The sequence below is a fragment of the Phyllosticta capitalensis genome, assembly GCF_038381095.1.
Source record: "Phyllosticta capitalensis strain CBS 128856 chromosome Unknown BKA78scaffold_12, whole genome shotgun sequence".
Lineage (NCBI taxonomy): Eukaryota > Fungi > Ascomycota > Dothideomycetes > Botryosphaeriales > Phyllostictaceae > Phyllosticta > Phyllosticta capitalensis.
Genome location: NW_027117450.1, coordinates 1,472,836 through 1,498,935, shown reverse-complemented (window position 1 = coordinate 1,498,935; position 26,100 = coordinate 1,472,836). Strand labels below are relative to the sequence as shown.

Genomic DNA, 26,100 nt, shown 5'->3' with positions numbered 1-26,100 from the left:
GGCACATGTGGCATGATTGGACCTTGCCGGTGAGGTAGCTTTCTGGGGTATCATGGTCAGCTCGTATGGATATTCAATTGCTTTTCTCAGCGCTGCACAACGGTGGCTGTTCAAATCGAGCATAGCTGTGGAAAGGTTGACCTATCTGGAAACCATTGCATCGGCGCTCCGGATCTTTTGTGTCGTTTTTAAACAGTCACTCTCCGCCAGATTGCTCGCTCAGCATCAGGAGTAGGCTTGTATTCCGCAGAGGATCCAAAGTCAAAGCCCTGGTAAATGGAGCAGTCTGCTGAGTCGTAGTTTTCGACTGGCATGCGCGAAGTCTCTTTGACGGCGCGTTTCCGCTGATCGGCCAAAGCAAGCACACGTGGCTTACTGTCTGCGACCATAGACATGTCTCCTCTCAAGACGGATAAGCTTTGAAATGTCACCATTCCTGTCCCAACTCCTTGCAGTGTTTGATTGACTTTTGATAGTTCCATGCGTCGTCCGACCAGCACTATTCACCCCCAGGCTGTGGTCGCCTTGCTTTGACGGGAATCTGCCTCTTCAAGCCCCCGCCCATTGTGCACCACCGTAGGTAACTGTTGTTTCGGCTTCTCTGGAGCCTGGTCGATGTTGCGATCGATCTGGTTGCAGAGCTGGACAGCAGGGTACACCACATGGCGGCGGACGGCGTGGGACGAAAGGCTGCGGCTATGAAGCCATCGTGACCGAGTCGATTCAATGGGAGATGTGAAATGACCAGCGTGCTGGGGAGATTGAAGCGAAAATTTTCTGGTGTATCGCTGTGGTTGTCACTTGGCCGTCAGGAATAGCGGAACGTTGGACTGCTGCTTTTATTGACGCAAGAGGGATCGAAACGGACAGTCTGCGAGAATTTCCGGTCAGCGTCATCGGTGTTGAGTGAGAGCAATCGTTCCCGCCATTGGCAGCCAGCGACTGACTGAAGGAGCCAACCTTCATGGATGGAAAAAAAGAAGATGAGTTTTTGGTGTTGGGGAGACATGAGATGGCGAGCACCTTGATGTCTCGGCTCGGCACAGAAACCTCCGACGTCCACCACCACCTCCACTCGACGCCAGCATCCTCGGCCAAGTCCAATTCGATCCTCATCGCATTCTCTATTGTCCAAATTCTTGAGCGTGTAGTTGCTACGCCCAAGACGACCAAAGCGCGCGTATTCGCTGCGCTCGAGACAACCGATTCCCGCTGCTCGCCGACTGTTGCAGCTCGAGATTTTCCGTAGAACTGTTGCAAATGCTTGTCCACGCATAATTCGGCCAAGGAAGACACGAATGAAAAAACATTTTGGCGGGCTATGGAAATACTCGAGTGTCTTGAATTGGAAGTCTCAAAATCATAGTCCTTGGTGCAGCGACGCCGTCGACTGGCCGCCCAGAGTGACCGTTTGATAAAGAAGTGCACAGGGAGTCCTCGCAGCGGGAAACTTGGACATCAGGGAATCTCAAACAAGTCGCTGGATCGAAAAGATCATGGAACCAAGCCACACGGCTCCCGTTGGTCTTCCGGAATGTTTCTAGAAGATAGCCAGCACCCTTCTTCGACGGACTTTCATGGCCCAGACTGACCGCGCAACTACAACAACTTATCCCCAATCTTCATGCCGCTGCAATCTACACACACCAATCCTCCCGTCGTCTCAATCTCCACACCGCATCCACCACCATCGGCCTCGGCCTCGGGGATCAGCTCTCGGTGAGCGGTCTCGTTTCCGCCACACCACCCCTGCGCCCGCCGACCCCTGCATCTCCGTCTCCCGCCCGCGCAACGCCGTCGGGCCCGCGTGCGCCCGCTCCGCTGCCTCCCTCCGCCAAGACACCCTTGAGCTGGAGTTTCTGGGACAAGTGACGTCAGTGCGCGGCGGGAGGTGCGCCGTCGGTTGCCGTGGTGGGTCGGATGTTGCCCCGGACGTTCGGAGGCGCCGAAGGTGCGGGTGCGTCCGAGTCTTTTGGGGGACGGTGTTGGGTGTGCGAAAGACGGTGTCATGACTGTTGATTTTGGGAGCATTTTCACACTGAGCAATCCTGAGCAGTACGCCATAGATGGCTTGGCTGACGGCGACACACGGTGAAGGTCATGGTTTGTGGGATGTTCTGTCAGCGGGGTGCGGGTTGAAGGGACTCGGCGAACCGTACAGCGAATGGGACCATGTGGGAGGAAGACGAAGCTTCTTGCTCTACTAATCCAGCCAGTGCATGATGACTTGACTGACTACTTCTCCTGACTGATGAGGCTGTGAGATGGCCGGTCTCTGCCATTTCGCGAGTCGCCCGATGGGATGAATGTTGAGCCGTAGGTAAACACTGATCGACAGTGTCAAGATTCTGTTCTTCCCGGGCGTTGGGATTGTTGCACAGTCGGTGAGGAAAGAAATCCAACCCAGGCTCAGCTTCACGTTGTCGCATCTTTAGACGTCGCCGCTTGAATGCTCCCTGTGACTACACATTCAGACAAATTCTCTCTATGTTGGATGCATTAAGCGCTTGAATGCTCCCTGTGACTACCCATCACAAGAAAAATTCTCTCTATGTTCAATGCATTAAGCGCTTGAACACTCCACGTGTCTACATGTTTTGACTTGGCGACAGAGCTTCTCAGATGAGCAATTTCTTTCATCACCCAACCCGGTTGTGGGAATTCACTTGGTCAGAATGTATGCAGTAAAAATTATTTCCATCAATAGATGAACTCATGGCTAGTGTACAAGAGTGGACGTGATGCCTTGCGGCTGTATCTGTCGTCAAAATCTACAAATAAACATTTCCATGTTCGTGACCATTTCGGGGAATCGCGTTGCCCAATCCAATCTGTATCCTCCGTCTATGCAAATCTCATCACTCCAATCTCTCCCGTCTTTTTTTAACCCTCTGCACGCTTCGTCGCCTTTGTCCTCAGCTTCATCATCAAGTAGACCAGCGCATAAGACGAAAAGGCAAAAATGACACAAATGGCGGCATCTCTCCAGCCGTAGTAGTAGTCTTTCAAATTGAGGGTCTCGAGGTAGGCGGCTCCGTCTCTGTACTTGCAGACCTGGCAGCCGGCGGTGGCTTCCGGGTTGAGGAGACGGGTGCCACCTCCAAGGACTGTACTTTGGTACGCCGTCATGTACGACCCGCACGTCTGGTTGGCGGGCGGGTCGAAAAGGGCCAGCTCACGCTCGCTGCAGTTGACGTCCGAGTCCCACACGCCAAAGACGAGCAGCGCGCCCATGAGGTAGTTGAATGGGTTCATCCAGTACATCCAGTACTTCCAAAAATCTTGGAGTTGGTCGTAGGGGGCGAGGACGCCGCAGAAAGAGACGAGGATGGTGATGATGAGGGGATTGACCATTGCCGCAAATACGGCATTGGGTGTGTACGCAGCGACGAACTGAATTAAGAGTCAGAAGTGAACCTATTAAAAAAAAAAAAAAAAAAAAAAAAAAAAGGGGGGGGGAGGGGGGGGTGGGGGGCTTACCTGTCCAATACCCGTGTAGATGAACTCGTAAATGAGCATGACGAAAAAGGTTGCGCCAGCATATTTCGACGCCGCCGGGAAGCCAGCCGTGTAGTAAAAGCAGACGTAGTAAAAGACGGCGCAGACAATCAGGTAGGGTATTTCGCTAAGAATCAAACCAGTGACGAAAGGAATCCAGTGGTACATTTTGCTCTTCTTCTCGCGGGTCTCGTAAATGTCGCGGCGGTCGAGGAAGAGAGGTTGTAGCTGCGCGATCACTCCCGGCGCGACGAAGATGAAGTTGAAAATGGCAAAGAGCTTGAGCTGCAAGTCGCCGACATTGTCGCCAATCATCCAAAAGGTGAAGCCGTTGAAGAGGGCGGAGCCGATGTGGAGGGCAAACTTGTTGTTGACGTAGTCGACGTTTCGGTAGAGGGCGACGTTCATGCGGTGCGAGACAATCTTGGTTTGCTCCCAGATGGGCGCGGCAAACTCATGGCCGTCGTCGACAGTACCGGGAGGCCTGTTAGCCGCGTCCGAGATGATGTGATCCAAGTCAGTAGTCATCTGCTTGTGCTCGGGAGACTCGAGCCAGACCGAGTTCCAGTCTCGGCCCTGAGACAAGCTTCCAGAAACGACGTCAATCATGTGCTCTGCAGGGTTGGACGCGGGCGGGCAAGGTGCTCCATAGCGGCCAAAGTACTCCTTGATGGTGGCGGCATTGTCGCCAATGTCGCCAAAGTACACAGTCTTTCCTCCCTTGGCAAGCAGGAGCAACATGTCAAACTGAGCAAACAGCGAGGCAGACGGTTGGTGGATGGTGACGCAGACTGCTTGACCGACAGCCGAAAGCTTGCGAAGGAAACGGACCGTGTTGAAGGCGGCCTGGCCGTCAAGACCAGACGTCGGCTCGTCAAGGAAGATGAGGATGGATGGCTTGGAGACGAGTTCAACACCGATAGTGACACGCTTGCGCTGTTCAACAGACAGACCAGCTCCAGGACGACCAATCAAAGTGTTTTCAATGTCGTGAAGCTCGAGAAGGTCAATGACCGTGTCGACATACTTGAGCTTCTCTTCGCGCGGCGTAGTCCTGGACTGACGGAGGAGAGCTGAGAACTCCAGAGCCTCACGGACGGTAGCCAATGGCTCGTGGACATCGAGTTGTTCGCAATAACCGGCCGAGCGTTGGAAGGAGACTGGGAGAGGGCGGCCATCGACCAGAATTGATCCATGGATTGTTCCTTCAGTTTTTCTTTGTGCCTGTTTTTGTTAGCTCATAATACACAAGGAGGGGAGAAAGAGAAGAATTGATGGTTTCTCCAAGTCAAAAGTGTTGGCATGCAGGGGGCATCCGTATGCTCCGTTAGGTTTGACTCGGAGAAAAACCATGATTTTTTCATTTTTTCAATTTCTTTTTTTTTTTTTTTTGGAAAATGAGTGGTGAGGAGCATTCACTTACGAGCACATCCATAAGCGTGGTCTTGCCCGCTCCAGAAGAACCCATGAGAGCAAGCAAAGTTCCAGGCTTGACGTAGCCTTGAACGTTGTCGAGCAAAACCTTGTCACCAGCCGGGGTCTTGACCGTGTACGTCAGATTCTTCCAGGTGAAAATGGACGTATTGCGAATGAGCTGATCATTCAACTGGTCGCTGTCGTATCCAGCGTCATTCGTGGGCGGCTTCTCGGTCTCAGCGACTTGGTTTTCCTCATCCGCCAGGAGGTGGTCGGCCACCTTTTGATTCTCGCGAGGAATGAGGAGAGACTTTCCGCCCTCGCCCATTTGCCGCCACTTGTTGGTGAAGAAAATGGTGAGTCCGACGTAGAGAGCCCACCAGGCCCAGTTGATGCCAATGTTTCGCCACACGTGCGAGTGCTTGTATGAGAGCGAGGCCAGGTAGTCGTCGCCAGTGACGGTGACCGCGCCCGGAGCCGCACCGCCAACACCAGCGCAAGACTGGTGCGCACTGTCGGTGTACATGGGTCCGGTGGGTATGAGGCTTCCTCCGATGCACGGAATGACTTGGTCGTGGAACTCGTTGCCCATGAGGGACTCGAAGCCATACGACAGGGGGTCGATCCAGTAAATCCAAACAAACCACGGGTGCATGTCGGGCTTGGGGATTTCGTAGCCGACGTAGGTGATGAGGGCAGAAATGAGGAAGCCGGAAACTTTGCTGGCTGCGTCAAAGTTGGGGAATGCAGCACCAACAAATCGAAACATTGCCGTCATGGCCATGGTGGTGGAGAAGAGGGTGAACCAAAAGATGAAGAATTTGGCAGCGGCCATTTGAAGTCCGACCATAAAGTAGACAACAATGCTGAAATGTGAGATTTGGAAGAGCAGAATCGGTATGTCTGCGGCGACTTGGGCGATACAGAAGGCGGCCGGGTGGTAGAGTGCGAATGAACGGTGCTTGGCCAGGACGGGGCGGCCCATGAAGGAATTCGTCACTTCAGACATGGCGACCAGGGCGTTGTACAAGAGGGCAAAGAAGAGCGCGCCTCCCTTGGTGAAGAGACCCGCGGAGTTGTCAGGAGAGTCGTAAAACAGTGAACCAGCAATGAGACCTTGAATCAAGGTGGCAATCTGCAAGAAAATTTGCGTTTCCTTGTCTCCCCAAAGGATTTGGTACTGACGAATGATACAGGCCCTGACCTGGGAGAGGAAGCTCGTAGTCAGAGGTGATGACTTGGGCAGACTCTTGTGTTTTTCATACGCGACCGAGGCCTCGAACTCAGCAGTGTGGCGCGCCGCCTCTTCAGTCTCGGGGTAGTCGTACTCGGCAATCATGGCCGGCTTGATGAGCGACTTGTCATACTCGGCCCTGATCGCTTCTGCAGTTCGCGGGAACCGGCTTTCGTAACCAGGGGCAATGACACGCTCCGTCGGGACAGTGACACCGGTGAGGAAGTCGCCCTTGTTTGCGGATGGATCGCAAACGAATCCAAGATGCTCCATGAACGGCACAGCCTTCTCGCGAGGGCCATAGTAAATCTGCTTTCCTTGATCCAGAACAAGAACCTTGTCGAAGAGATTGTAGATGCCATTGCCGGCTTGGTAGAGGGTGACGATGGTGGTGAGTCCGAGAATGTCGGTCATGGCCCGGATGGCCTTGGTGTATTCGAGAGCAGTGGAAGCATCGAGACCTCTTGTTGAATTGTCCCATGCCCAGACGGAGCCGCGAGTGGCCAGGCACTCGATGATGGATACACGCTTGCGCTCGCCTCCGGAGACTCCTCGAATGTACTCGTTGCCAACTTTGGTGTCGTGGGTATGCTCAATACTCATTGACCGAAGGAGGTAGTCCTTCATCTTTGCAACATACTCTTCGGGGGAGCTGACGCCTGGAGGGAGATGTGCAGGAACTTTCATGCGAGTGGCGAAATCAATGGTTCTAAAGAATTAGCAACGCCCCCCGGTCGAGAAGAGATACTCACTGTCCAACTGTGAGGGCAGGGAAAAAGATTTCTTCCTCAGTGTTCATGACGATTTGACCACGATACTGCTTAGCTTTCTTGTGATCCAGGGTTCCAAACTTGACATCGCCAGTGATTTCCTCGTAACCAAGTCGACGATTGGAGAGCATGCTGAGCAGAGTAGTGCAGCCAGCGCCAGGCCGACCAAGGACAAGCAACATCTCGCCCGGCTTGACACAGCCATGGGAGTCTTCGATAATGGTCTTGAGCGGCTTGCCCTTGGGACCGCCCTTGACAGGGTTGTACTGAGACAGCACATTTTCTTGAAAGGTAGCGTCGCTCGAAATGCCTGAATCGTTAGACATGACCAAGTTTGAGGACAAGCGGCATACCCTTTACTGTGAGATTCTTCCATGTTACTCCTAACCTGGCGCTCCTCGCTCCATCTTCGTAATTATCTTGCTTGATGCGTCGTACATCTTCAGTCATGTGCCAGTCGTCTGCCCTGGTCACACCACTGCTCTCCAAGACATCTTTCTCGTCGTCTTTCTCATCATCCTTGCCATCTGGCGAAGTGAAATCTCCATCCGAGTCGAATTCTTTACTTCTTGAGCTCTCGCTGACGGTGAATCGTGGACGTCCTGTGGAATCTATGGATTGAGAACGGACAATCTCCTCCAAATTTTCGGGTGAGTAGGCTGCCATTGTGGTGCCTTGGGCTGGTGAACCAGCGTAATCAGGGGCGTCGATGTGTCCAAGGCGTCGATGTGTCCAAGGCGTCGATTTGTCCAAGGCAGTCGTCGAGGTCGAATCCTTGGTCCTTCGAGAGGTTGGAGGGGAAGTCTGTGAACAAGAAAGAGGACAATGACTGTAAAAGTACCAACAGCAAACGGGAGTGTCCGGAGCTACTTGGACGCGAACGATGACAATCTGTTTCCGAAATGATCGGACCAAACAAAATCAGAACGAGCGTCCGACCCGTATACTAAAGTCTAGGCACCTGGGTGATCAGTAGACAGGCATTATAGAAGCTTATATCAGCCTCATGCGTGTTTTGGCAGCGAGTGGTTTGCAGTTCCAGGGTCTGCATCCATTCACGGTGCTATCCGGACCTCGGACTTATAGACAAAGGCCCGCCGTTCTGGGGAAAGCCCTGGAAAAAATTGCCAAGGGCCGAGCGTACAAGGCGGAAGCCACCTGTGCACCATCGGTACATGAACCGCTGGACGAGATCAGATGGTGCTCCAAGTGATGTCAACGTGTTCGCGTGGGTAAGCGCTGGCGCTGCAGTAGCCCAAGCCTTACCCGTAAAACCTAGAGACTGCGAAACCACTCCAGACGTGAATCGATTTTTCGGTGACCGTTTTCGATGAGCGGTCTTCGATGATGGCGCAATATGTTGAGAGCACATCTGGCCACCATCTTCTACAACGAGTCAGTCTACAAGGGTTGTGAGCCAATCTCTGTCACCGTTCAGATGCAAGTGACAGGGGGCAAGACCGAGCAAGGCTCGCTCACAGATAGACGGAGGACCGAAGACGGACTAGTGCGTGTTGTCCGCTGACGGGGCTTCGGTCTAAGTGGGAGCCCCGAGCCTTGTTGGCCAGGCACAGCCGCGCGGACGGACGGACGCTACAGGAAAAGGCCGGAAACGACCGGCATGCCCAGGTTTGATGCGGGCAACACCACGCGGCGCTCAGTCATCACTGCGCTGGCGTCAAGCCAACTGCGCTGGTTTTGTCGAAGATCTCTGGATGCAGGTTGTCCTGTCTTAACTGTCACTGACCCGAAACATTTTTCGTAAAAATAGCTTGCATTCTGTCGCACTGAGTCCTGACGCGGGTGTTTCATCTGGGATCAAGGGCATGTTTCTGTCGGACCTCAATCCCGCGAGCGCGATGCATTGACAACGTCTCAACGTGTCGACCTCAACACTCACAAACGTCCGAATCTCCAGGTCCGACTGCGCAACGACCAAGCAATCTCCACACCAACATTGACCGACAAGAAGTCGACAAGCCTTTGCGATTACTCAGGGCGGATCGCTCGCGTGCTTTTGGGCGATAAACGTAGAGTGCTTACAGAACACGCGGGGCTCGGACACTCGTGTCCAAAGTTCCGAACGCGAGCATGGAGAGCTTGGGGTCCAGATGTTTTGACAACAGGCAGCCACACAGCGTTGCTGCTTAGCGAGCCTCCATTCCAAGACTCAAAACGTCATCATCTCAGTATGGGTGTACAGCCAAGCCGTCCTTGCAGTCTTGTTCGTGGTCTCGCTCGGTTTCCGAATATTTTGGTCAAAGGATTGCGCGGTCTGGCTCGGTATGAACGTTGGAATGGAGGCACTGCCGAAATGTAAGCTTGAAGTGTCGGGAGCGGGTAACAGCCGCCATGCTTAATCGGAAGCATGAGTGTTGAAAAGTCAGAGTTTGTCGGGCAGCTAACGTCGAGCAGTCTTGTTTCCTTGGACGTATGCTCATGAGAAGCTGCTGCAAACGCAAGTCAAGTCGAGTGAAGTGGTGATGTTGGCGTTGGTGTTGACTTTGACTTGGCGAGCTTCTTCGTCAGACTCCCGACTGTCAGCAGGCCACGCACGGGCCACCAAATACCTTGATGGTGCCATCACAACGTCGACTCTCCTGTCGTTCAACATTCTTATATAGAGACGTTCCCCGAGCCTTCGCCTCTCTTCGGCCTCTAGCACCCGATGCGTCCTTCTCCTTCGACGCCGGACCACTCGTCACCTCCTGGTGGCACGATGTTCAGCAAAGACCATGATTACCTATCGGATTACTCAGGACTTCAAAATGCGCTGACGGTTCCCCAACCACCCTTTGGCCTCTCTCCAAGGCCAGCAGCATGGTAAGCAGCGCCCTCTGATAGATTTCGACTAATCACCAATTCGTCGTTGGAACGTGGTGGTGGTTTCTGTTTAGTTCTGCCCGAGCGCTGACAAAAAAGCTCACAGACCTTCCGATCGCTCGCATCTTCGGCACTCCCTTGACGTCACGCAAATCCTTCCCCAATCTGGACCATTTTCCTTCGAGGACCACCTCCCCGAGTCGTGAAGAAGATTTTGGATAAACACATGTTTGGTTGAAGATGGCTTCGATGGAGATAACAAAGAGTTGCGCATGTGGGTAGGACGAACAGTAAGCACTACTGGACCATTGAGAGGCATCTCCAACAGCCACTATGCAGACTTCAAGAAGACGCTATGGACCAAAATGAACGCCATGGCGGATCTGGCGGACTTTGACGGGTGCCCCGCCGATTAAAACCGACGTCACCGTGACCACGAGTCGTACATCTTTATACTTAAGCCCCTCCTCTGAAGCTCTGGATTGCCATCCAAACTCAATCTCAACCACTCCTCAACTCCTCAACCTCGTCCTCACTCGCAATGTCACTCCCCAAGACTTACAAGGCCGCGGTCTTTGAAAAGACCAACAGCCCTCTGGTCATCAAGGAATTGGAGCTCAAGCAGCCCCAGGAGGGTCAGATTCTCATCAAGGTCCACGCCTGCGGTGTCTGCCACTCGGATGCCATGGTCAAGGAGGGTGTGATGGGTCAGGTGTAAGTGGTCAGAATTTGAAAACGGAACAATTTCTCACAATTGCAGCCCCCGAATTCCCGGCCACGAAGTCGTTGGAACCGTCGTCGCTGTTCCCCCTACTGAGAAGAAGTGGAAGATTGGAGACCGCGTTGGTGGTGGCTGGCACGGAGGTCACGACGGTATCTGCAAGGCTTGCAACCGTGGATTCTTCCAGGCCTGCGACAACGAGGAGGTCAACGGCGTCACCCGGGACGGTGGATATGCTGAATACGCCACTCTCCGCACCGAGGCCGCCGTCGCCGTTCCCGAAGAGCTCGACCCCGCCGAAGCCGCTCCCTTCCTCTGCGCCGGTGTCACCGTCTTCAACTCCATCCGCAAGATGAACATTGTCCACGGCGACACGGTCGCCATTCAAGGCCTCGGCGGTCTTGGTCACTTGGCCCTCCAATACTCGCGCAAGATGGGATACAAGACTGTCGCCATTTCCAGCAGCGACTCGAAGAAGGACTTTGCTTTCAAGCTCGGCGCCAACGCATACATTGACACGAGCAAGGAGGACGCCGCCGAGGCTCTGCAAAAGATGGGTGGTGCTTCGTGTGTTGTTGTCACTGCTCCCAACCCCAGCATCATTGGTCCCCTGATCAACGGTCTGGGTATTGAGGGCAAGCTGCTTGTCCTGGCTCGTAAGTGGCCCGGAAGAATATTCCGAGCATTGCTAACAATTCACAGCCGTCGGCGACATTCCCGTCAACACCGTTCCTTTGATTGTCAAGGGTATCAGCGTCCACGGCTGGCCCGCAGGTCACGCTCTTGACAGCGAGGAGTCTCTTGCCTTTGCCTTGAACCAGGACGTCAAGTGCATGATTGAAAAGTTCCCTCTCGAAAAGGCAGACGAGGCTTTCAACTACATGATGGCAGGAAAGCCCAGGTTCCGTGCCGTTCTGACCATGGACTAAGTTTTGGGGGTGGAAAAAGTTGAATTCTTATCATGATGTCATGTCTATGAAATTTAATTCTCCAAAAAACTCCGCGCCAACCTGCAAATGATGCTGACCATCTAGACGGATTCCCGCTTGCTCAACTCTGCCTCCTCATGTGTGGATGAAGTTTCGACCGGGGAGTGGTCAATCTTCTTGAGCGTCCATCCCACCGCCAGGTAAATAAAGACGACGGCAAGTTCCATCAAGACACCCATGCCAAAGAGAAGGGCGACGGATCCCCAGACTGGACTGAATCTGGTGGTCTCGTGCGAGTTGAACATGCCAATTGCCGAATACATCATCCGGACAAACATGAATGGCAGCGACACGGCAACAGCAACCAAGACGCGCTTCTCGCCGGGCTGAGCGAAGCCGATTTGCTGGCCGGTCAAGGCCGTCGCAACGACCAGGAATCCGAGAATGACAATCAGCAAGATGATGGAGACTTTGCTTTCAGTCTGGACCGTGGGCACACCACCCGTCGTCGAATCGTACGACTTGCCGGCTTTGACGCCGCCGACGATGCCCAGGACAAAGGCAACCGTGTTGAGCAGCTCCACCCACTGAATGTGGCGCGTGGTGATTTTGACAAAGCCGACGCCGCGCACGCGTTCGATGGAGCCCAGAGCGCGCGACAGCAGGCCGAGCGCCATGAGTTCGAATGGCGACAGCGCCGTGGCGAGCAGCACCCATTCGCCAATGTACAGCGACTTGTTGGTTGGGTCGTTGATGGTTGCTAGTTGGAAAGAGGAGGAGAGCAGACGGGCCAGGATGAAGGTGAGCAGGAAGCGCCAACCGCTCGACTTGCGGAAGCCATGTCGGATGCAGAGAATGATGGCGATGATGATGGCGGGGGAGTAGAGGAGGATTTGGACGATGGAGAGGGCGTCGCGGAAGTTGAGGTTGGTCATGGCGAACTGCTTTCAATATAGACTGACAGAAAAAGCGGAGTTTTTTTTGGTTGATGATGCTAATGTCCATCTAGAAACGAAACAACCACAGGATATATACTCCTTGCGCAACATGTTTCCTGGCTTTGAGGCAGTGAGATTCCCATTGAGGTATTCACTGCGTGGGGTCGTTGTCAAGGCGTTGAGGCTGAGATGGATCAACTCCCACGCGCAAAGTTACCTCGAAACAGAATCATCGTGAGAGTTGCAGGCAGAAACGCCCCCAAACCGCTCGCACTGGTGCCCCAAAGCGGCCTAGCGGCATAAGCGACATGACGCAGGCGGATGGTTTAGCTGCGCCCCCGGCCCCCACCGACCACCTCCCTCCTCTCAAATAACCACCACGCCGCACAGCATGCCCGTTCCGGATACCTCTGCGAATGCTCTCTGCGCAATCCGCCGACATTCAAGCTTTGCGGGCGTCAAAGCTTAGCCATTGCAACCACAGGATCATCACCGTGGATCCACTCAAGGACCTCGACAAACGCCCCCAACCACAGCCCTGCAGATCGACATGGTCTATTGTGGGAAGCCGTCCAAAGGATGCCACACATGCCGGCAACGAAAGATTCGAGTAAGCGTGCAGGGAGTCTCCATCTCGCAGTGCTAAGCTTTTGCAGTGTGATCAACAACCAGATGGATGCTCGCAATGTGCCAAGTCTAAGCGGACATGTCCCGGCTATCGTTCCCAGCTGGACGTCATGTTCCGCAACGAGAGCACGCGGATAGAGAAAAAAGTAAAGGCCAGGGCAAAGGTTGTCCGTTCCACCGCACCTGCAAGCGAGTCGGCCTCTCCCAATTCCTCCGAGACGACCTCAAGTCCTTCAACAGCGGTCGTCCCTCTTATAGTGTCTCCCCCACCCAACGTGGACGAACTTGCGACTGGGTACTTTACTTCCAACCACTGCAGCCATGTCTTTTTCGGCCCAAACACGGGCGTCTTTTCCGCGAGACTGGCCGACCCGTGGATCACTGACATTACGCCAGCGTTGCTCTATTGTATGAAGGCTGTTGGTCTGTCAGGTCTTGCCCGTTTGCACCACGATCCTCGAATGCTCAACAGGGCATGGGGGCAGTATTCCGAGGCCATTCGTCTGACCAACCAGGCGCTGGCATCGCCGACAGAGGCGCTCAAGGACGGCACTCTTCTTTCAGTCATTATCCTTGGCGTTTTTGAAAGTTCAAACGGTCGAACGCGGCAGTCGCTCGATGCCTGGGCCGCCCACATCAACGGAGCAGCTGCACTTCTCTCCCTCAGAGGCCGCAAGCAGATCACGACGGCCGTGGGACGCCGTATGTTTTTCCAAGTCACGTCAAACATGCTTATCAACTGCATCCAAAAGGACATTCCCTTCCCCAAGGAAGTCCAGGCGCTCATGCAAGGCATGAGGGACGCCCAGCTCGCCCGAACCAACGCGTCCGACCCCCTCCAGCCCATCTGGAGGCTTCGCGAGCTCATGGTGGAGCTGGCCAACTTCCGCGCCGACGTCCAAAAGCACCGCATATCCGACCCGCACCAAATCATCGCGCGCTGCATCGAGCTCGACACGGCCATCTTGTCCAACATGCAGGCCTTTCCTGAGGATGTGGCGTACACGCGCATCTACACGACCGAGGACCCCGACGTCGTGCTCGACGGCTTCTACGACATCTACCCGGACTTTTGGATGGTGCAAATCTTCAACACGATGCGCAACTTCCGGATCCTGCTGCACGGCATGGTGCGCGGGACGCTGCTGCGCGGCTTCTCGGCCAAACCGCCGCTCTTCACGTCGCCCGAGTACACGCGGCAGCTGCAGCTGTCGGTCGACACGCTGTACAGCCTGCAGGCCGACGTGTGCGCCAGCGTGCCGCAGCAGATTGGCTACGCATCGCGGGCGAAGCGGCGCGGGCAGCAGCCACCAGCTCTCCACCAGCCCTGGCGCGACTTTGACCAAGACCTCTTGCCGGTGCGCCCGATTGGCACCGAGTACCTGCCCATCATCCGGTCGTCGGGCAACAACTTGCTCAACTGGAGCCTGTTTTTGGTCGGCAACATGGACATCACGACGGACAAGACGCGGGCGTGGGTCATTGATCGCTTGGAGGAGATTGGCTCCATGATGGGCATGCACCATGGCACGGTGCTGGCCAAGTTTGTGAGGGAGCTGAGGGACGAGAAGGAGAGAGCGAGGCGGTGATGGGGCTTTGCTTTCTCATTGAGCGTAGACACTTGAGATACCTATTACTGATTTCCTTGCTGAGATGGATGCGTATGTATGTGTTTGGGGCGTGAAGAACACGCTAACGGCTGAGAAGCATTTGAAAGGAGATTGCAGGTGATGTATGCCGCTTTCTTAGAGGTGAGATGCTCCCACGCCCTTGAAGTGTTAATTGCTGACTATCTGCCAAAAGGGGAAATGGACCATCCACAGCAAATATGTGACGAAGGCAATTCTGACTGAGGCTTGGTAGCAAAAGTCGTGGCACGCGTAGCTTTGACTGCTCCGTATAACTCGTCGCAAAGCACTTGATGGATTCCAATATCAAGTGCGTGCGGCGCTGGAATACTCCCCATGTGCGTATCTTTTAGCATCAAAACTTTCTACTACTCTTCAGCCACCTCTATTTTGTTGCTTTCTCTTGGTTGAGCTCCTACGCGTGCCGCGACTTCTGCTACCAAGCCTCGATCCCAGAAAAACAAGGAATCCAGACTCAACGTATGTGATCCGTCTGCACGACTAGCCGCTTGCTCTCAAAATTGTGACGACCTGGTAGTCCTAACATTGAGTCAAATCCAGCATGTCTGCCCCCGTCTCGACTTCCACGATGCCGCATCTTCCTCAGAAACGAATGAGATGCTACCTGGCGGATAGCTTTCGACACACCACCTTCCCTAGGGGTGCAGCTTTTCAATCAATCAGATGGCATACATCATCGCCGATTCTCCTCCGTCCTAACCAGGTAACCTCACCTCAGTCAGCCTGTTGCGCGTTGCAGACGAACGCAAGAATTAGACCATTTCGCAGAATGTGCGTTGTGGCAAATGGCAACAGCATACATGCATAGACGGAGACATGCCATTTGAATCGCGTCCAGAGAGTGACCACTGCAAGAGCTACCTACCTCGCAGAAGAGAAGGAGGATACAAACCAACCGATCAAGCTCTTTTGGACCATCCGTTCTGCTTTCGGACCATCACAGGGTTTGATTGGGGCAGGAGACAAGATGGGAGAAGGGGCCATAGGTAGGTGGGTGGGAGAATTGAGCTGTGGTGAAGGCGATTGATTTGAGGGAAAAACGAAAGGACGCGCGCCAAGTCGAAAGCTGCCTCGTAGGAGTATGAGGGGACTTGAGATGTGTTGCGGCAAAGAGCATTCATTCCCAGCGGCTAAAGTGTAGTAAAGCAGCACCAATGCATGCGCAACAGCAACAGCTAAAAAAGCGGACCGAGGTGAAGAGATGCAACAGGGTTAGAATACTAATCAAGCCCCAAAAGAGAAATTGGGGCTTTGCAAAGAATGCACGCACAATTTGCGCTCCATGATGCTTTCAGGAGACAGAGGACTAGACTAGCCTAGTGTATGTACGCCGGCTGTGCAAAAGAAATGGTAAACGCCGACCGACCATCCCAAGAACGCCGTCCATGCCGAAACAAAAATCCCGAGGTAGAGCACAAAACGAGCGACCCAGAAACGTCAGGTAGTTACAACGCCCACAAACGCCGTGCGTCAGTCGTGATGGAGGAGGAGGAAGAGGAAGCAGCAGGCGGTTGAACCACCGCAATCACTGCCTCGCAGTGAGCAAGCCACGTCCAGCCGCCGCCGCCGTCTTCTTCCTCCCGCGCATGCCCTCGAGCGTGCGGACGAGCGACTCGTGGACCTTGCGGTTGACGGCCCAGGCGTCGGCCATCTTCTTCATGCGCAGCGAGGCCATGACGGCAAAGGCGACGCAGCGCAGCGAGGGGCGCTTGGCCGAGTTGTAGAACGAGGCGTTGGGGTCTGGTGTGATGCCCATTTCGGCGAGCAGCGAGAGGTGCGACGTGTTGCTGTTGAATTGTCAGTGGAAATCCAAAAGGAGAAGAAGTTGGAGACGTACCACTCGCCCCACAGCTCAATCTGCATCATCAGGAAGCGCTTCTCGTACGCCAGCTGCCCGCGAAGACCCTCCTCGCGCCCGCAACGAGCTCGCAGGTATTGAATCTGCCTGGCCAGCCCCTTGAGCTCGCCCGTGTGCCGCCGCTCCTTTTCGGCCGCCGCGGCTTTAATCTCCAAAAGCTCCGTCTCGCTGCGTCCCTCGCGCGTTTGTTGTTCTGCCAGCTCGCGGATGCGGCGCTCCTTTTCGCGCAGCATGCGGCGCGATTCTTTGGTCAGCGAGTCCAGCTGTTCGTCGCGCTCCTCAAGAGCAAGCTGGAGTTCTTCCGTCTCGAGAGTGGCTGCCCGCAGCATGTCGTGCAGCTCTTTGAGGTCGGCGGCGTGCTTCTTTGCGTTGCTGCCAGTACCAGCAGCCTTTTGTGCGGCCAACCGTTGGGTGTAGGATTGAATGTCTTCGTCGCGCTCGTCCAGCTTGAAGCGGAGCTCGTCGGCCTCGCTTTGGCTCGCCCTGAGCTTCTTGTCCTTTTCGCGGATTTCGGAGCGCAACCGCATCTCTTGCTCGCGCAGACGCGTCCCCAAGTCTTGCACTTCCAGGCGCAGGTTGTCGGCCTCGACCTTGGCGGTGCGCAGTTGCTCTTGGAGGTCGCGGCGCTCCGAGGCATGCTCGGGATTGGCTTCGGTCAGTTTGCGGACACGGATTTGAAGGCTTTCGCGGTCGGCGTCGGCAATGTGAAGATCTTGTTGGAGGGCTTCGATCGAGGATTGAAGGCTGACTTTTTCGCGTTCGGCAGTGCGCAGTTGCTTTTCGAGCGGCTCCAACCGAGCCTGGATGTCGGTGGAGGAGCTGGTGTCCTTTTGCAGCTGCATGACCTTGGCTTCGAGATTTTGTCTCTCCATCTCTCCCTCGTCCTGAGTGGCAATGAGGACCTCGATCTCGTCCTCGAGCTCCTGTTTGGTGTGGGCGAGGTCGTCCTTGAGCGACTGAATGGCGGTGAGGCGCTCATCTGCCAGCTTCTTGACGGCTTCAAGATCCCTCTCACGAGCATTGAGCGTTGCGCGGACGGAGTCGAGCTCGTGCTCACGGTCGCGGGCCAGATTGTTGACAAGCTCAAACTGAGTGCCAGGCTCGTCCATGCTCCGGCGGAGCGCCTCGATTTCGTCGCTGCGCTCCCTGATGGTCTTGCGAGCAGTCTCGAGCTCCCTGGTGCGGTCATTCAGCTCCGCAACCTTGTCGTTGAGCGTCTTCCTGACAGACTCGAGGGCCTCGGTCCGGTCTTCGAGCAAGTTCTTGACCTTGTTGAGCTCACGCGTTCGCTCGGCGAGTGTAGTGTCACGCTGGTCCACCTCGTCTCGGCTGTGCTCGAGGTCCTTGCGCGTCATATCCAGTGCCCTGCGAATGCCCTCGACATCGTTGCTGCGGTAGTCGTTGAGTTGTTGAAGCGAGGCGGATTGCGACTCGACCCTGTACTTCAAGTCTGAAATCTCACGGTCCTTTTCAGCGAGGACGGCGCGGAGGGAACCGAGCTCTCTGCTGGTGCTGTCAAACTCTCCGACGCGGCGTTTGAGAGGGCTCATGTCTTGCACCTGATCACGTAGCCGTTGCAACTCTTGCTCGTGGTCCCTGGATCGGAGCTGATCACGCAATTGCTGCAACTCTTGCTCCTGTCGCCTCTTGACAGGACTGTTGGACCTGAGCTGGTCGCGCAAGAGTTGGATCTCCTGTTCCTGGGCATCCTCGGTGGCGTCTCTTTGTCGGGCATCTTCTGCGTACTGTTGCAATTGGCGTTGGCATTCCTCAAGTTGTGCTTGAAGAGATTCGGCGGCATCCAAACGGGTCTTGAGAGCGGAAATCTCTGCGTCTTTGGCCCGCGTTACTTGCTGCAGCCTGTCGCGGGCGTCGTTGGCAGCTTGTTGGGCCAGCTGCGCCTGGTTTCCGCCGGACGACTCGGCAATCTTGATGCGGTCGAGCAGGTTTTCAATCTCGCCCTGCTTTTCACGGTCCGAAGTCTCCAACTGCCTCTCCAGTGCCTTGATGCGGAGGTCCTTTTCGCGCTCATTGGCGCGTAGCTGCTCCTCCAGGGCCTTCATCTCGTCCCGCTTTTGCCGCTCCCAAACCTCAAGCTGTCGCTCAAGAGATTTGAGCTGGGCTTCTTTTTCTCCTTCCGCTGCTTCGAGCTTTTCCCGGAGCTCCTCAACTTCGTCTTCTTTGCTGTCGCGCTCTTGGCCAAGTTTCTGCAATTTTGCCCTGAGCTCTTCAATCTCCTCGGCCTGGTCGTCGATGGTCTGCTGTCTTTCCTCGTCTCCACCGCCTGCAGACTCGAGCTTCTCCCGCAAGTCCTCAAGCTGCTCGTCCTTGGCGTCAAGCTCCTGCTCCTTTTGGCGCAACTCCATTTCCAAGTCGCCAATGTCATTCTGAAGCCTCTCCACCTCTTCATCGTTTGTCGCCGAATCAATCTTTTTCCGCAGCTCCTCAACCTCTGCCTCGCGTTCCTCTGCAATCTTTTCCAGCCGCTCAATCTCCTCGCGCGAGCTCGCGTCCGTGTGCCTACGCTTGACCTTGTCGGCATAATCCCGCAGCTGATCCTTGTATCCCACAAGCTCCTTCTCGGCGGACTGTAGCGTCTTTTTGAGGTTGCGAATCTCGACCGCGAGCTGCGTCTTGTCGACCTTGAGATCGGTGTTTTCGCGCAACACTGTTTGCTGGTAGTCGGTGCCGGCCTTTTTGAGGTTTTCTTCGAGAAAGTGGATCTTGAGCTTGAGTCCAAAGTTTTCCTTGTCGATTTGGGCGAGTTTCTGCGCCGTTAGCGGTGAAAACCTTCTCGGTTTGTGTACTCACTGCCTCCTGCTCCCGCAGCGTGAGCATGTTGCCTCTGTCCAGCACATTGTCATCCTTGTTCAACGCCATTGGTGTGCTCATGAAGCTGCTGCTGGCCGGCGGCGGCGGGCCTGGCGTGCCATTTGTTTCCGTGGTGTCGCTGTCGTAAACGCTGGCCTCGGGCAGGGCGGGGCTGTTATCAAACTTGTACCCGGGCTTGAGGACGGCCGGAGTCTCGATGCCTTCGCGAAAGACCGGCGCGGGCGCATCTTCCATGTCGTAAATGGACGACGTGATCCGGTTCTTCATGGCGCTTTTCAGCAGGGGCGTGAATTCCTGCTTGCCTGGCGGTTTCTTCGACACGAGGTTGCGCGCCTTGGGGGTGCTGAGGCCTCGGGGCGTTTGTCGCATCCGCCGGACCAGGTCGTCGCCGTCGCGGCTGGGCGATTGGAACGACGGCTCCATGGACATGTCGAGGTCGGCGTGGGTCAGGCGCGTCACGTCGGCCTCGGTGCGCGGGGTATCTGGGAAGAGATGCGCCATGATGGCGGCTATGTGGTGGTGTTGTTGCTAGGTGGTGGTGTTGAGCTGGAGCTTGGGATTGTTTATGTTTGGATTCCTTCCGTTTTGGGGCTAGCGGATCGGCGCGCTGCCGAAACCAGCACGTGCATGCGAGACTCACCACCGTCCATCTCGACTCGACATTTCTTCCTCTGGCTCGAATTTCTCCGCCATGGCAGACGCTGAAGAAAAGAGCAAGGACAAAGACGACCTCAAGTGGTTTGGAGAGGGATTCGACGGGTTTCCAAAAAGACTGCCCGACGACACGGTGGAATACGTTGTCTTCGTCATCGATCCAAAATCGAGCGAAGCTCAAATCCGCGAGAGGCTACGAAGCATTGAAAGCGCTGCCGATGCATTATCGAAGAATCTACTCAAAGATTACATCTGGCAACGCGAACCTTTCGATCTTCAACTGAAACGGGAGGACGGCTGCTGGCTACTTCGCGGAACCACCAACTACGGAGACTCGGTCGCGGACGAGTGGTTGATTGTCTACTTGCTGCGCGAGTTGAGTAAGCAGTTTCCCGAAGCATGGATACGTCTGTACGACACGGACGGCGAGTTTCTGCTTGTCGAAGCCGCAAATGTCCTCCCCAAGTGGCTGAATCCTGAAATCGCCGAGAATCGCGTATGGCTCAATCAAGCCAAACTCCGCATCATTCCACTGGAGGAAGAAAAGCGGCCACTGACCGTGCAAGAGGCGCGGGAGTTTATCAAATCTTCGCCGTCCAAGTTGGTCCACTCGCCCCTCATCGAAGAAGAAGCCTTTTACCGCATACGAAATTATCCCGCCGAGATTTCTCAGACTTTGCATCATTCCCTTGTCACGATACCCCGCAGACTTGCCTTTCTCCTTCGTCGTAACACTGCGTACATTTCACCTGCAGTCGAAGCATTTTACTTGCGTGATCCCATTTCCTTGCGTCCGTTGAAGAAGGAAGACGGCTCGGCGCTCAAATTTCCACCAAAGGACCTGGTGACGGTCAGCGTGCGGTTCACAAAAGTCGGATTCGCTCAATTAAAGAGCCAACAGTTTGCAGGTCCAAAGATATGGGAAGCAGAACTTGCCGGCTTGAAGCCTGGACAGGAGCGAGACAGGCTGGAAATGGGGATGAAGCTGGCCTGTGGTTTCGACATGCTCCTGGCCGACCCTCAAAACCAAGACAAGCGGACAGTCCGAGAGATTCAACTTTTGCTGGAAGATGTTGATGCCGGGGAGGAGGAACTTCCGACGGACGACGCGATTGCAAAGTGGGACTCGAAAGAAGACGGCGAAGAGTGGATGGACATTAATTACGAAGAGTTTGAAAAAGAGCTGCAGGGGAAGGGGACCCAAGGATTCGGCGACAAGGCCGCGCAGGCCAATCTTCAAAAAATGGTGCAGCGGTTCGAGTCGTTTCTCAACGACGGAGACGCCGGAGCCGACGGCGCAGAAATGGACGACATGGACGTCGACGATGACGACGACGATAGCGACATTTCGAGCGACGAAGAGGACAAGGCCGCCAGCTTCGACGAGGAGGAATTTTCAAAAATGATGCGCGAGATGATGGGCATGCCGGAGGAGGTCTACAAAGAAGTCATGGAGATGCCTCTCGACGAGCTGAAAGCAGCCAAGGAAAACAAGTCCAAGATGGAAGAGATATCGGCGCGCATCCAGCAGCAGGATGACGAAAAGAAGCGACCATATTTCGGCCCTGAGAAGCCGCCGCTTCAGACGACTACCGCGGAATTGAGCTCAGACGACGAAGATGCCTGGGGCGAGGACGAGGAAAAGGAGTTTCGCAGAAACATGGAGGCCATGGAGGCAGAGCTGCGGCAATCGGGTGCACTTGATCTGGATCCCAAGACGAAGGAAGGAAACGCAGTCAAGGGCAAAGGCAAAGCAAGAGCAGTCGACGAGGACGGTCCAGACAAGATGCAACAAGCGCTGCAAGCCATGGACGCGAAACTGCGGCAAGCGGGAGCGTTTGACCCTCGCAGCAAGGGCAAGGCAAGAGCTGTTGAAGATGAGGATGTGGAGGAGATTCAGCGAAGTGATGACGACGAGGAGGAGGAGGTGGACGTCGACTACAACTTGGTCAAGAACATGCTTGATGCATTCAAGGCCCAAGGAGGCATGGCTGGTCCGGCGGGCAACATGATGAGAGCAATGGGCTTGAACATGCCACGGGACGAGCCAGAGGACTGAGGTATGTGGTAGAAAATTAGACGTCATCGTTCTTTGACATGACTTGAGGTTGTCTGTTGCATTGTGGTCAGCCAATCGTCGAATCCCTGTCAGTCGTTATCGATACCCAACTTTTTTCGAACCGCGACAATCGCGCGCTGCTCAGCACAACATCCGCACTCGACCACTCCAACAATGGCGTCTTACGACAGCGACTCGTCGGGCGACGACGACAACTACACCGAGACCAATGTGCTGCTGGGCTATGCGTCCAAAGAGCCGACCGACGACGAGTTCAGCCAGCTGGGCGGGTACCCGGTACGTCAGCTCCTCTCCAACACCACCACCAACTAACACCACGCCGCGCAGACATGGCTCGAAAACCAAGAACCCTCCTTCGCCCTCGCCAAATGCCGCGTCTGCAACGACCCCATGACGCTTCTACTCCAACTCAACGGCGACCTCCCGCAAACCTTCCCCGGCCACGCGCGCCGCCTCTACGTCTTCGCCTGCCGCCGCAAGGCCTGCCGCCGCAAGCAGGGCTCCATTCGTGGGATCCGCGCCACCCGTCTCAGCGCCGCGGCGCTCGCGGCCCAGCGGAAGCGCGAGGCCGACGACGCGGCGGCCGCGGCTGAGCGCAAGAAAAAGGATGAGGAGGAGAGGGCGAAGCAGGCGAGCTTGGGGACCGCGCTGTTTGGCGGAGGAGCCGGTGGAGGGAATGCGAATCCGTTTGCTGCTGCGCCGAGTGGAGCGAGTGGAGCGAACCCGTTTGCGAGCGCTGGCAACCTCGCTGCCAAACCGGCGCAAAAGACGACGACGACGACGACGACCAACGACGACGCCGCCCTCGCGCAAACCTTTGCGCAAAAGGCCTCTCTCTCGCCCTCCTCACCACCCGCGGCCACCTCCGCCATCATCGCCCCTCCAACACCCTCCCCACACATCCCATGGCCCAGCGCCCCCTCGACCGCGCTCGGCGCCGCCTACCCCTCCTACCATCTCGATGCCGACTACGAGACGCTCGACGCGACGCCTTTGTCCATCCCCAGCAACGCGGTACTCGACCCCGACGCGGCCGAGCCGGCGGCAGCAAGTGGTGGTGATGGTGATGGGATGGGGGTGAAGGACGCGTTCGAGTCGAGTTTGGATAAGGCCTTCCAACGCTTCGCCGACCGCCTAGCGCAGAACCCCGAGCAGGTGCTGCGGTACGAGTGGGGCGGGGTGCCGCTGCTGTACAGCCGGGACGACGAGGTGGGGAGGCTGCTGTCCAAATCTTCCGACAACACCAACAGCAAGGTCACGACGAGCAGTGGTGCAGACAACGCCCTCCCGATCCCCCGCTGCGCCAATTGCGGCGCCTCCCGCGTCTTCGAGGTGCAGCTGGTGCCGCAGGCCATCATGGAGCTGGAAGCCGACGAGTTGAGTCTGGAAGGCATGGAGTGGGGGACGATAATCGTGGGGACGTGCGGGCGCAATTGCGTGCCGCGGGACACCAAAGAGGGCGAGGTGGGATATGTCGAGGAGTGGGTGGGCGTGCAGTGGGAGGAGGTTGCTGCGAGAAAGTAGGTCACGCAGACATGAATGGATGGGACACGAAGAAGGGGCGCGGGTATTTTCTTTGTTGGCTAGGTAGCTAACTTGGTATCTGTTCTACGGCCAGCTCGAGCCGCATTCATGGTTCAGCCATGTAGGGCCGGCGGATCATCGGGGCTTGCATTTCTGCAAGCAAGCAATGGGGCTCTCAAAGAAAGGGTCGGTTGAGAACCAAGTAGTCATCATCTCATAACGCCGTGTCTGCACCATTCCAGGGGCATCATCCGGCAGTCGATTGGGGCAGGACGCGGACAAGAAGGGTCTAGGCGGGCTGCTCGTAGGCTCTCTTGATCAGACGGGAGAATTCTGCGTGAAATTCGTCAGCAATGTCCAACAGCAAGGTTCTTCGGCCACGTACGGTCAAACTTGACATTCTCCCTCACAACGGTGCCCTTGGCCTCGTTCTCCTTGTTCAGCGGGACCTTGACCGTGTTGGCGTCGACGGTCCAGCCACACACCTCGCCGACAAAGTGGTCAAACTCGTTCGCCTTCTTGTTCAGCCAGGCCTCGAGGATGGGGCGGTTGATCTCGCGGACGGCCTGCGAAACCGACACGGCGATGCGGAGGCACATGATTTCCTCGAAGCCGGCGACGTCGGCGATCAGGTCGGCGTAGAGGTCGTCGCCGTCGAGCGTCTGCCAAAAGGCGGCGTAGTCGGCGCTGCTGAGCAGGTTGGCGAGCACGTTGAGCTTCTGGACGGCCTCGCTGAGGGCGGGGTCGCCGGCGGCCGGGTTGGCGACCGAGGAGCTGACGGGCGCGAGGATGTGCGGCGGCAGCAGCGACAGGCACAGGCTGAAGTCGGGAGAGGGGAAGACGGTCAGCGCCTTGACGAGGATGTTGGTGATGGTTTCGTCGCGCGCGAGGTGCGGGTTGAACTGGTAGCTTGGGGGTGTTAGTCCTGGTCGAAACGTCTTTGTTGAATGGGGAGAATTGAGGTTGTTCAGATAGAGCTAATAATGAGGCTTCAAAGGGGGAGTGATTCAAGCTCCTTGCCCTCAGGTAATAGGAAACGTGTATTTGATCATCATGGTGGTGGAAGAGGGGTAGTGGACAAGACGTACAGCTTCAAGAGGGCCAGGTTTGCGTAGCAGTCGTACGTCTGGTTCTCGCACTGCTGCATGACATAGTCCTGGAAGACGGCCGTCGTCTCGGGGTTGTAGCGGTCGAGGCCATTGAGGATTTGGTCAATGTGCTCCGGTCTGTCCGGAGCGTAGTCGAAAGGGACACCCATGGTTGCGGTGGTGAGGAGGACGGATTTTTGAAGAGAGACGAAGAGAGTGCGCGGGTGATGGTCCGTGCATAGTGCCTGAGGCAACAACCACAACAATGCTTCCAAATTTCCGAATGCGTCGATTCTTTAAGAGTTGAATTGTTCCCAGAGTGGAATTATTGTTTTTTACACCACCGTCTACTTCTGCAACCTCCTCTGCACCTCCATCCATTGATCCATCGACTGCTTCATCTCCGGCAACGCCTCGCGCTCGAGAGCCTGCCGCCTTTTCATGTCGTCCGAGATCCATCTGACAAGCTCGCGCCTGTTCTCCGCCTCCGACTTGCCCAAAACATTGATTCCCCTCTCCATGCATGCAATGCGCACCTCTTGTTCGCTCAGAGCATTGGGCCCGCCGTCACGCACAATGAGTTCGCTGTCTCTGGCCAGGTAAATGTAGTGCTTGAGCCACTTGCGTTGTTCTCTCTTGCCAAACAACCAGAACGCCGTCGCCTGGCCCGTTGGACCCCAGTGTGTTGTTCTCGCGCGCAGTCTGTACATGAGCTTGGTGTACAGGTCGTACCGGCTTGTCTGTTCAAACGAATAGGCGTTGGAGAGTCGAGCGACAATGGCCGCGCTCTCTTCACCGGGGCCAATCATTCTTTCCCAGTCTCCCAAGATGGTGAGTCCATTCCTTCGCATCGCTATCCGAAGTCTCTCTGGCAAGGGTTCGGCTGCAGCGTCCAGTCTCTGCATTGCGAATTCTCTCTGGGATTCTGCTTGGCGCAGCAGTCCTTCCTCCACCTTTGGCGGCCGACATGTCTTGGGGAATACCCCAGCCATGAACGGGGCGATGGCGGGCGTCCATTCTCCCAGCAAAAGCAGTATGATGGCGAAGATGGGAAGGCGACTCATGTCGTGCCTCGAACGGGCGAGGAGCTGAAAGTCGGCGCGCGTCAAGTCGTCGCCCTTGGTTCGCCGAATCTCGCGCGCCGTTTTGTGATTTGCCCATACGTTCTTGAGGCCCGTCTTGAAGAAGGAGAGGTATGCTTTGCCGGTGTGCCAGGCGTACTTGACGGTAGAGTCGTAGTCCTCTTTGGTGGGGAGGTTGACGGGGGCGGGCAGTGTCGAGGCCGGGGGATTGACGCGGTCGACGCCATCGACGCGGTCAGAGAGGGAACGCGTAAAGTGACGGCCAAAGGATTGCGCAGGCTGTCGCCGAGGGACAAGGCAGACCCGCGCCGGGCTGCATATCCGAAAGGTTGACATGCGGATAATGTTGGAGTTGACGTGAACTTTGGGTTGGTCGA

The 26,100-nt window shown here is 55.8% G+C and overlaps 9 protein-coding genes across 9 annotated transcripts; 4 read left to right on the top strand and 5 right to left on the bottom strand.

Moving 5' to 3' along the window:
* Window positions 1-2,883: 2,883 nt before the first annotated feature.
* BKA78DRAFT_258474 (ABC-2 type transporter) lies at window positions 2,884-7,584 on the bottom strand (the record flags this gene model as incomplete). Its single annotated transcript, XM_066885285.1, has 5 exons — window positions 2,884-3,393; window positions 3,481-4,722; window positions 4,922-6,857; window positions 6,901-7,228; window positions 7,272-7,584. 5 exons carry the CDS (start codon window positions 7,582-7,584, stop codon window positions 2,884-2,886), a joined length of 4,329 nt encoding a protein of 1,442 aa, XP_066739464.1.
* Window positions 7,585-10,282: 2,698 nt separating this feature from the next.
* BKA78DRAFT_258780 (alcohol dehydrogenase) lies at window positions 10,283-11,391 on the top strand (the record flags this gene model as incomplete). The annotated part of the gene is made up of 3 exons (XM_066885308.1): window positions 10,283-10,455; window positions 10,502-11,118; window positions 11,165-11,391. 3 exons carry the CDS (start codon window positions 10,283-10,285, stop codon window positions 11,389-11,391), a joined length of 1,017 nt encoding a protein of 338 aa, XP_066739463.1.
* A 34-nt stretch (window positions 11,392-11,425) lies between these two features.
* On the bottom strand, window positions 11,426-12,434 carry BKA78DRAFT_327429 (uncharacterized protein). The gene has a single exon (XM_066889513.1). The coding sequence runs from the start codon at window positions 12,324-12,326 to the stop codon at window positions 11,493-11,495; it is 834 nt and encodes a 277-aa protein (XP_066739462.1). The 5' UTR covers window positions 12,327-12,434; the 3' UTR covers window positions 11,426-11,492.
* A 169-nt stretch (window positions 12,435-12,603) lies between these two features.
* BKA78DRAFT_57200 (uncharacterized protein) lies at window positions 12,604-14,760 on the top strand. The gene is made up of 3 exons (XM_066893392.1): window positions 12,604-12,939; window positions 12,986-14,707; window position 14,760. Exons 1-2 carry the CDS (start codon window positions 12,880-12,882, stop codon window positions 14,543-14,545), a joined length of 1,620 nt encoding a protein of 539 aa, XP_066739461.1. The 5' UTR covers window positions 12,604-12,879; the 3' UTR covers window positions 14,546-14,707; window position 14,760.
* A 3,685-nt stretch (window positions 14,761-18,445) lies between these two features.
* Window positions 18,446-19,586, bottom strand: BKA78DRAFT_327422 (uncharacterized protein). The gene is made up of 2 exons (XM_066889512.1): window positions 19,275-19,586; window positions 18,446-19,231 (listed from the first exon to the last, which is right to left on the bottom strand). Exons 1-2 carry the CDS (start codon window positions 19,325-19,327, stop codon window positions 18,523-18,525), a joined length of 762 nt encoding a protein of 253 aa, XP_066739460.1. The 5' UTR covers window positions 19,328-19,586; the 3' UTR covers window positions 18,446-18,522.
* A 201-nt stretch (window positions 19,587-19,787) lies between these two features.
* BKA78DRAFT_334064 (SGT1 protein-domain-containing protein) lies at window positions 19,788-22,008 on the top strand (the record flags this gene model as incomplete). The annotated part of the gene is made up of 2 exons (XM_066890164.1): window positions 19,788-19,827; window positions 20,021-22,008. 2 exons carry the CDS (start codon window positions 19,788-19,790, stop codon window positions 22,006-22,008), a joined length of 2,028 nt encoding a protein of 675 aa, XP_066739459.1.
* Window positions 22,009-22,042: 34 nt separating this feature from the next.
* BKA78DRAFT_289939 (programmed cell death protein 2) lies at window positions 22,043-23,553 on the top strand (the record flags this gene model as incomplete). The annotated part of the gene is made up of 2 exons (XM_066885774.1): window positions 22,043-22,305; window positions 22,357-23,553. Exons 1-2 carry the CDS (start codon window positions 22,183-22,185, stop codon window positions 23,551-23,553), a joined length of 1,320 nt encoding a protein of 439 aa, XP_066739458.1. The 5' UTR covers window positions 22,043-22,182.
* Window positions 23,554-23,697: 144 nt separating this feature from the next.
* Window positions 23,698-24,890, bottom strand: BKA78DRAFT_57095 (armadillo-type protein). The gene is made up of 3 exons (XM_066893391.1): window positions 24,642-24,890; window positions 23,939-24,462; window positions 23,698-23,886 (listed from the first exon to the last, which is right to left on the bottom strand). Exons 1-3 carry the CDS (start codon window positions 24,809-24,811, stop codon window positions 23,843-23,845), a joined length of 738 nt encoding a protein of 245 aa, XP_066739457.1. The 5' UTR covers window positions 24,812-24,890; the 3' UTR covers window positions 23,698-23,842.
* BKA78DRAFT_327417 (uncharacterized protein) lies at window positions 24,819-26,069 on the bottom strand. Its single transcript, XM_066889511.1, has one exon. It carries the CDS (start codon window positions 26,057-26,059, stop codon window positions 24,989-24,991), a length of 1,071 nt encoding a protein of 356 aa, XP_066739456.1. The 5' UTR covers window positions 26,060-26,069; the 3' UTR covers window positions 24,819-24,988.
* Between the last annotated feature and the right edge of the window lie 31 nt (window positions 26,070-26,100).

What these genes read in the sequence shown, in the direction of transcription:
- BKA78DRAFT_57095 (XM_066893391.1), bottom strand. Translation starts at nt 24,811, where the DNA reads ATGGGTGTCCCTTTCGACTACGCTCCGGACAGACCGGAGCACATTGAC. An exon ending in AACCTGGCCCTCTTGAAGCT is followed by an intron (nt 24,463 to 24,641) that starts GTACGTCTTGTC and finishes AACACCCCCAAG; the next exon opens with CTACCAGTTCAACCCGCACC. An exon ending in GGAGAATGTCAAGTTTGACC is followed by an intron (nt 23,887 to 23,938) that starts GTACGTGGCCGA and finishes AATTTCACGCAG; the next exon opens with AATTCTCCCGTCTGATCAAG.
- BKA78DRAFT_57200 (XM_066893392.1), top strand. Translation starts at nt 12,880, where the DNA reads ATGGTCTATTGTGGGAAGCCGTCCAAAGGATGCCACACATGCCGGCAA. An exon ending in GCCGGCAACGAAAGATTCGA is followed by an intron (nt 12,940 to 12,985) that starts GTAAGCGTGCAG and finishes AAGCTTTTGCAG; the next exon opens with TGTGATCAACAACCAGATGG.
- BKA78DRAFT_327429 (XM_066889513.1), bottom strand. Translation starts at nt 12,326, where the DNA reads ATGACCAACCTCAACTTCCGCGACGCCCTCTCCATCGTCCAAATCCTC.
- BKA78DRAFT_327422 (XM_066889512.1), bottom strand. Translation starts at nt 19,327, where the DNA reads ATGACAATGTGCTGGACAGAGGCAACATGCTCACGCTGCGGGAGCAGG. An exon ending in CGCTGCGGGAGCAGGAGGCA is followed by an intron (nt 19,232 to 19,274) that starts GTGAGTACACAA and finishes CTAACGGCGCAG; the next exon opens with AAACTCGCCCAAATCGACAA.
- BKA78DRAFT_327417 (XM_066889511.1), bottom strand. Translation starts at nt 26,059, where the DNA reads ATGTCAACCTTTCGGATATGCAGCCCGGCGCGGGTCTGCCTTGTCCCT.